At 42.5% G+C, this 8,823-nt stretch overlaps 2 protein-coding genes across 2 annotated transcripts; one reads left to right on the top strand and one right to left on the bottom strand.

Annotated features, from left to right (window-relative positions):
• Window positions 1-3,442: 3,442 nt before the first annotated feature.
• On the top strand, window positions 3,443-5,972 carry LOC142473417 (histone H3-like). The gene is made up of 2 exons (XM_075580662.1): window positions 3,443-3,460; window positions 5,580-5,972. Exons 1-2 carry the CDS (start codon window positions 3,443-3,445, stop codon window positions 5,970-5,972), a joined length of 411 nt encoding a protein of 136 aa, XP_075436777.1.
• Window positions 5,907-7,371, bottom strand: LOC142473444 (histone H1.4-like). Its single transcript, XM_075580685.1, has one exon. It carries the CDS (start codon window positions 7,345-7,347, stop codon window positions 6,715-6,717), a length of 633 nt encoding a protein of 210 aa, XP_075436800.1. The 5' UTR covers window positions 7,348-7,371; the 3' UTR covers window positions 5,907-6,714.
• Between the last annotated feature and the right edge of the window lie 1,452 nt (window positions 7,372-8,823).

Below are 8,823 nucleotides of genomic sequence, written 5' to 3'. Positions count from 1 at the left end.
GATGAGTGCACCGTAGCTCTATAGGTGCATGGTCAGCCCACGAAATATCATGGATCCTCGTAGAGGAGACCAAGGGGACCAGTCTACTAGAGATGAAGAAATAGTCGATTCTGCTATATGCGTCATGGGGATGGGAATAGAAGGTGTAATTTCTCTCTGTGGGATATAACTCCCTCCAGATATCAGTCAGCTGATTTTTCTTAAGTCCCTTCTTTAGTGCTTCTACTGCTTTTCGCTGCCCATATCTGGGTGTGCCCGACCTATCCAGGTTTGGGTTCATCGCGAGATTAAAGTCACCAGCCAGGATAATGTGGCCTTTGGCTATCTGGGCCAATTTTTGGAAGAAGTCTCTGAAAAAGTCATGACTTTGCTCACCAGGAGCATACAGCGTTGCTAGGGTGATCGGTTGTTCGTGGATAATTCCCATAACAATCAAGAATCTGCCTGCCTTATCCCTCCTGAGTGTCTGCATTGTAAAGGGTACACTATTATGAAAGAGGATCCCCACTCCTCTCTTTTTCTCTGTGGCAGACGCTAGGTAGAATTGCTTATAATGGTTATCTAAATATTTAGGGGAGCTGCTAGTACTGAAGTGTGTTTCCTGCAAGAGGAGCACGTCTGCTTTTTTCCTTTTGTAATCTATGAATGCGGCCTTCCTTTTTATGGGGCTGTTAAAGCCATTGACATGGTTAGAGATGATATTTAACGCCATTTAAATCGTATTATGTGTATGCATTTTCCTGGTGTGTAACATTGTTGATACCTCATGATCTGCATGACCTGGGTGGTCCCAGAATGGGCCTGTAGGACCCCGAATGGAGTAGGTGTGGGTGATATTTTATTATGTGTGTTCTGCGCATCGATATGGCGAGGTGGCCTGGAGGGGGAGGGTATGGGGGGAGCGTGGGAGCACGCAGGAAAAATAAACAAAGTGGGAAGAGCCTTGTCTGGGGTGAGCCAGTACCGGCTCTGTGGCCCTACGGACTGGACAGTTGCCTGGCACCACTGGGTTGTGCTACCAGGCCTATATAGATCTGTCCTCTGTAGGGGAGAGCGGTCCTCATGGGCTAGCTCCATGAGGTACCTTTTTTGAGGCGCCGACGAACTAATAGGGTAGTTCGCACCGGCAGGTCAACAAAGTGTAAGAAGTGAGATAGTGTAAGTGTAAAAGTGTAAAACCTCTAAACAGTTCTAAGTAGTTTCAACTAAACCTGACTTAGCTTTAGTTGAACAGCTGTGGCTGGACGACCGGAGACCCCTGTCGATCGGCCGCCCTCACTGCCTCACCTCCTCCTGCAGTGCTGCATACGCCAATCTCTGCTTCGCCTGTATCCTTTGGCAAGGACAGGGCTGGGTCAGGTTCCACATAACCCTCAAGCAGAGGGGTACCCGAGGCACACATCCCCACGGGCGTCTCCGGGCTCCCAGCCACACCATCTGCTGCAGGGATAAAGATAATGAACATAGAATAACATTAGGCTGTCTCTTAAACTAGACGGCAAACAAATGGGGTATTTTTCACCACGAGCAGGGCAAATGGGAACAACCACCTGTAGCGGGTCCCCTTTTCTTGCAGGACTTTTGTTATAGGGCCTAGGCTCCTGCGTCTGGCAAGGGTAGCTGGCGACAGGTCTTGAAAGACCTGAAGCCTGAAGCCCTCAAACTCCAGGGATCTCGCCTCTCTCGCCATCTGGCAGACAGCATCTTTTATGCGGAAATAGTGGAACCGCACTATTATGTCCCGAGGGGGGTCTCCCGCTTGCGGCCTTGAACGGAGCGCTCGGTGGCAGCGGTCCAAGTGTAAATCCTGCTCCGATTTATCTGGGAGCCAATGCTCCAGCCATTTTTGAACAAAGTCCTCGTGAACTGTAATAGTTTCTGGGATTTCCCTGATGCGGACATTGTTCCTGCGTTCTCGGTTTTCAGAGTCCTCTTGTTTTGTCTGCTATCTCTCGGACCTTTTCTGCCAATTGAGATACCGTTTTATTAGTTTGTACTATGGCCCTCGTGTTGGTATCCATTTTTTTCTCAAGGGTCCCGGTCCTTTCACCCACCGCGTCCAAATCTCTCCGCAGATTCCTGAGTTCTTTGCGGAAAAAGGTCTTCATTTCCCCGCAGAATTCACGGAGATCCTTTCTCCTGACCAGTTCCTGGTCATCTGCTAGTGGGGTTAGTGTCTCGCTGTCGGACTCTGACTGCATAGTCGGTGTGGGTGATACAGAGCCTCCTGCTGCTGACGGTGTGGCTTTGTTGAAATATGTCTTGACCGAGGGGTCTTTTTGCTTTGATTTAGCCTTGGCTGGCATCCCCAGGTATTCCGCCAAATTTATCAGCCTTCTGGAGGTTTTTATGGTGATTTTTATTGTCACTTTGCTATATGATTCTTGCCAGTGTGAAGGGAGCTAATTCCCTAAGCTGCCATTCACCCTGGCTTCCGGGGGCGAGTCCCCCGGCCTCACTTTTTAACGGACATGCATTTTTTTAACATCAGAACGCAAACCCATTGAGCTTAGTGCATAGCCCCCATATAATACAATGAGGCTGGAGCTTTCAGGCTTTTCGTTCTCTCCCTTTATTTACATTTCACAAAACAATCTAAAAGCTGTTTAGATTACAGATATTCTAAGACATACTAACATATGTTTTAGAAATATAAACTATATTTTAAACATAGGCAGAATTAAGGGATGGTATCCCTATAAACGGGTCTCAGCTGACTCAGGGCAAAGTGCATGCAGACTAATAATAATAACCTCTGTGATCAAGGTATAGGAGCAAATATAAGTGCTGGGGAAATGCAGATAAACCATGTGTAATGGTACATGAAGTGGTATATGTGTACTGATGGCGTTGTGTGGCTAGCTCAGGTCTCCATATATGCCATAAAGTCCCCAAACAAGCCCCAACAGAACCAAAAAGTACATACCAAAGATGATCTTCGTTTCAGTGAGATTCCCCTTTTGCAGCACAGCTCTTTCCTTGTAGTGGGTGCTTCACGTACATAAATGTACATAAAAAAGTATTCCCAAGGGGGGCACAGGCGGAGCACTGCCAAATCAATGAGGGAGAAAAGGGGGCTGCATCCAGTAGTTATTAAAAATGTATTTATTAAGTGGTCAAAGCAAGAACATAAACACTTTTACGCGTTTCGGGAATTGCGTCCCTTTCTCAAAAAGTTTTTTTGAGAAAGGGACGCAATTCCCGAAACGCGTAAAAGTGTTTATGTTCTTGCTTTGACCACTTAATAAATACATTTTTAATAACTACTGGATGCAGCCCCCTTTTCTCCCTCATTGATTTGGCAGTGCTCCCCCTGTGCCCCCCTTGGGACTACTTTTTTATATATTTTAAACATGATGGAAGTTATACGATATATAGCAAGCTGTGCAAAAAAAAATCTGTATAATAAGGCAGAACTATGCTTATAGGAGATCATGTTAATATGGATATTAAGTTAAAGGTGACACTGTATGCTTATATGTGTATTTATTTCCCAGAATCCATAGCTGCAGTGGAAACATGGTATAACACAAGAAAATGGTGATATGCCAGGTTACAGACAATATACGACATACAATTTTTCCTCTACAGAGGAGAGTAGAAAGGTATGCAGATTGATACATTGAATCAAACACTGAATGTTTTCAATTTAGAGAGATACCTTCCCCCTGAGATTATTATTGTAGATTGGTTGCAACATATATCAATGTTACACTAGTTTGTAAGAGTAGCTAATTATAGCAATTGTATAGGAGATAGTTACTTAGTAGGATTGGTTAGTGGAGATTGTGACACATTTGACTAAGTAGTTATTTGCATAGAAAATGATCACACTAGTGTTATTAACTTGGTCGCTTGAGCACCTGTTTAGGTAAAAGTAATCACCATGTTGGTTTAGGCACATAATAATAATAATAATAATAATAATAATAATAATAATAATAATAATAATAATAATAATAATAATAATAATAATAATAATAATACTATTATTATTTGTTAGATTTCCTTCACTGAGGTTGTCACAAACAATGTATTAATTTTATTTTACTTATTTCTGTGGGGCAAAACTATGGTCTCCAAGAAATTAGAGTATTTAATGTATTGATTCCAATACATATGTAATGCATTTTATCTATAAATAATAAAAGAACAAAAACAGCATTGGATACGTTATAGATAATATATTAATTAGAGGAGGTGAACTATTGGAAAAAAACAACTGTTTTTCTCTTCACCACTTAAAATAAAGATTGGTAGGTTCATGTGTAATGTTTGTTCATAGTAATAGTGTAACAAGTATTAAAAGTGAAGGCTTATTAAGAATGGGATATTGAGTGCTGCTTTGGGGAAACTAGCTCTTCAATTTGTAGTTACAATTAACTAACTGACTTATTCAGGATAAATATGAAATCTATAGTTTAAAAAAGAATGAACAGTATGAGAAGATACATTAATTAATAATAAAAAAAAAAAAAAAAAACATATTGAAACAATGGAAATATATCCTTATCCATATCTGCCTAAATGGTGAAATAGTTTGACAAGCATTGGAAAATAGATGCAAAAACACAGCAACAATTAATGCATAATTAAATAGTCAGCTTAAATGCTAATATTGTATCTGAAACATAAAAAACAAGTCTTGATATAGTTCAGCTTATGTTTAAATGTATTAGATGGTGTTTATTTACATTGGTAATTTTAATATTTCATATTCAGTAATATAGTTCAATAAATAAGGAATGAGGATAAGTTTAATAGATATCTTTAAATACAGGCCCCTGTTCAGTCTAGTTATATTACTCTAACATCAGATGTTCATCTTTATTTAGAAAATACATAATACATTATGGAATATTTAATTTGTGCTTAAACTATAACACATTGTGTATACACATATACAGACTTGGTATTTTAATTAAAAGCAAACTACTGTGACTGGAGCATTAGAGGGAAGCCAAAGAGCCCGGTTAGGAGCTGATCAGATCACACAGAGCAGTGACAGCGAGAAGACATTGAGGGAAGCCCCATTTATAGCGCAGCACTGCCACCGTGTGGTGCTCTGGGAACTGCAGGCATTAAGGAAACGAGCCGCGCGGTTCCGCCTCTTTGTGTCTCTGTGTTCGGGTTTATAATAATAACACAATGTGAACATTAGAAGAAGAGGAACCAAGAAAGTCCCATTGAAGCAATGATCTGGGAAAGAAAACCCCTCATATTACATTTCACCGATTAAAGATCATTTGAATACTTGGTATAAGTACATGTTCCATGTCAGAGAGCTCTGTGCTGTATCTGTGCAAACACTAATGTTATCACATTAAATCTTTTTAATTGTCCCACTTACAAGCACTAAATATATAATAACTTTATTAGGACGATATCGGTCTGAGGCGGGATTTTTGAACATCGCAACGGCTTTCACAGAACCAATCAGAGCGAAGGGCGGGACCAAAGCAGCCAATCACAGCGATCTGCAGTCCATAAATACGCAGCTGCAGCGTTTTTTTTCTTTATTAGTTCCTGACCGGAGACGCGCACTGACACAGCAGCACAGGATGGCCCGGACCAAGCAGACCGCCCGGAAATCCACCGGAGGGAAGGCTCCCCGTAAGCAGCTAGCGACCAAGGCTGCCAGAAAGAGCGCTCCGGCCACCGGCGGAGTGAAGAAGCCTCACCGCTACCGGCCCGGTACTGTGGCTCTCAGGGAGATCCGCCGCTATCAGAAGTCCACCGAGCTGCTCATCCGCAAGCTGCCCTTCCAGCGCCTGGTCCGGGAGATCGCCCAGGACTTCAAGACTGACCTGCGCTTCCAGAGCTCGGCTGTCATGGCTCTGCAGGAGGCCAGCGAGGCTTATCTGGTGGGGCTCTTCGAGGACACCAACCTGTGCGCTATCCACGCCAAGAGGGTCACCATCATGCCTAAGGACATCCAGCTGGCCCGCAGGATCAGAGGGGAGAGAGCTTAGGCCGGCTGCACCCTGACTTCGTTTACACCCGAAAAACAAAGGCTCTTTTAAGAGCCACCACATTTTCAATGAAATGGCCTGATCAATATTAACACACGGATACTGATCTCAATATAGAGAATGAAAGAAGTGTGTTATCCTTGTACCAACATATGTACTTGATGTGTGACAATATAGATAAACGCACCTTCAATATTTGTGTATTCTTTGTCATGTGATATATAGACTTGCATGCATAGTCACCATTTCATGCTGTATATGGGTGCACGTAAAGACAAACCTGTAAATGTCCCCCTCCCATGTGCCACTGGTGATCAAACTGAAGTGTTATGGAATAGCATGTGCTTGATGCTTTCAATGTGATGTAAACACTTTTTTTTAATAACATGGTGATAAATACGTTTTTCTGATGTAAACTACACTTTTTTTAATTTTATATAAACCGTGTATGTGAATATTATGTAGACACAAACAAAACCATAATGTCACCTAATATGTCAGTTTGTCTGAGAAAAAATGTATTCGTGAAATAGGTTAGGGACTACAAACTTACACATGCACCTTACAGTGCTCGCAGTATCAATGCATATACACTTATGCTCTGGCAGTGTAACACAAACCCCTGCATGGGATAAATTGGAGAAACATTCCCAGTTACACATTATGTGCACAGCTCTCTAAGTGGGGTTGTGGTGGCTCTTAAAAGAGCCTTTGTGTTTGTAAGAGGCTGAAGTTGTCGGTCTCACTTCTTAGGAGCTGCCGCCCTCTTGGGCTTTGCTGCTTTGGGTTTGGCTGCCTTGGCCTTAGCTGGACTCTTAGCAGCTTTTGGCTTCGCAGCCTTTTTAGCCGCCGGGCTCTTCACAGCCTTCCTGGGCTTGGCAGCTTTAGACTTCTTCGGGCTTTTTGCTGGCTTCTTGGCGGCCGCCGGTTTCTTGACCTTTTTGGGGCTTTTCTTCACTCCCGCCGGAGCCTTTTTGGGTTTCTTTGCCACTGGCTTCTTGGGTTTCCCCACATCCTTTTTCTTGGCCGCCTTCTCCTTGCTCTCCAGCTGCTTCTTATTCAGCTTGAACGATCCGGAGGCTCCGCTCCCTTTCAGCTGGATCAGAGTTTCCTTGCTCACCAAGCCCTTGAGAGCCAGCTTGAGGCGGCTGTTATTCTTCTCCACATCGTAGCCTCCTGCAGCCAGAGCCTTCTTCAGAGCAGACAGGGAGACCCCGCTGCGCTCCTTAGAGGCGGACACAGCTCTCACTATCAGATCGGACACGCTGGGACCGGACTTAGCTGGGCGGCTTTTCGAGGCTCCGGCCGCTTTCTTCGGCTGCTTCTTCTTGGCGGCGCTTTCAGCTGGAGGAGGAGCAGGAGCGGTCTCGGCCATTGCAGCTGCAGGTAAAATATCCCAACACACTGACAGAAAGTTATACTGGGGGCGGGGACCTGCCGGGACTTATATACAGAGCCTGCTGCTCTGTGATTGGTTAGTTATCGGAGTGAGCTTCTTTCTCATTGGGTATAATCACTAAGCCCCGCCCCTGACTCTCATCCTCCCGGATCACAAACACTGCTCTGACTTTGTGTTTCTGAGGCTGCAAGAAAAGGGCATTTTATCCCCTAATTATTACTCACATCCCCCCTTCTTGCATGCAATTTATAAGGAATTATATTATCTTCACTGCTGTATCATTTTTCTGCTGGGAAAGTACAAACACAATTAGGAATAATGGGTGAAAGTTCGGCTCTGTAGCCTGGGATTTGCCAGATTTCATTCATATCTGTCTATTTCTGTCACTTTTACTTTGCTCAGACTAAATGTGCAACCTCCATCCTCATACAGTGACACTAAGAACATATTATTCTACAGTATCAGTTTAAAATAATGTGCATATAAATATATAAACATGGTCTGGGGATTCACTATATATGTACAAGTAGCACAATAATTCCTGAGCAGTGTACATTGCTATTTCATGTTGTTCCATTTCCCCAGTACTAAGCTCTGTATTATTCCATCGTCAGTTATGAATATTGGTTATTAAATGGGAGATTCGAAAAGTTTTGTATTCCATCTGTTCTACAAACGAATAGTTTAGAATTATATGTATGTAACATTATGTTTTCTAAAAACAAAATCATAGTAACATACACATCATGTGAATGACAGTAAATATATTTTAATAATGTAATAATCAAACATCTATTTTGTTTAAGCTTTATAATACAATTGGGAAGTGTTAAAAATATGTTTATTTGTCGGTTACAAAAAATATATATATGTGATATTAATGGAAGATTAGGTTATTTTATTAGTCACCCTGTGTGTTACATAACTATGTAATGTCACTATTAGCACTGTGTATAGGAACTGACATGTTTTGTGACCATTGTCACCAGAGACCAGAACTTTTAACATCTTTACATCAGGATCACTATCACCAGAAAATAATAATAATAAAAATAATAGTACGTTCTTGTATAGCGCTGCTAGTTTTATGTAGCACTTTACAGGGACATTTTGCAGACAGTCCTTGCCCCGTGGAGCTTACAATCTATTTTGTTGGAGCCAGAGACACAGGGAGATAAAGTGACTTGCCCAAGGTCACAAGTAGTTGACACTCGGAGTTGAACCAGGCTTCAAACTCACTCTCAATGCCAGTGTGTTTTACTCAGTGTTTACTCACTGAGCCACTCCTTCTCCCGAATGACACACTAGATGAATAAACAAAAGTTTATTCTGGCATGCCAGAAAACACACAACACACATGTGACGATAGGGGTAGCCAGCCTCACATAATAAGGTAAAGCCTGTCTGGCTTCCCCTAACACAATAGGCTTCCCCTGCAATAGGTCCCTCCGG

Source organism: Ascaphus truei (genome assembly GCF_040206685.1).
Source record: "Ascaphus truei isolate aAscTru1 chromosome 12 unlocalized genomic scaffold, aAscTru1.hap1 SUPER_12_unloc_1, whole genome shotgun sequence".
Classification (NCBI taxonomy): domain Eukaryota; kingdom Metazoa; phylum Chordata; class Amphibia; order Anura; family Ascaphidae; genus Ascaphus; species Ascaphus truei.
The sequence above is the reverse complement of the archived record's forward strand: the minus strand, read 5'-3'. Positions and strand labels throughout refer to the sequence as shown.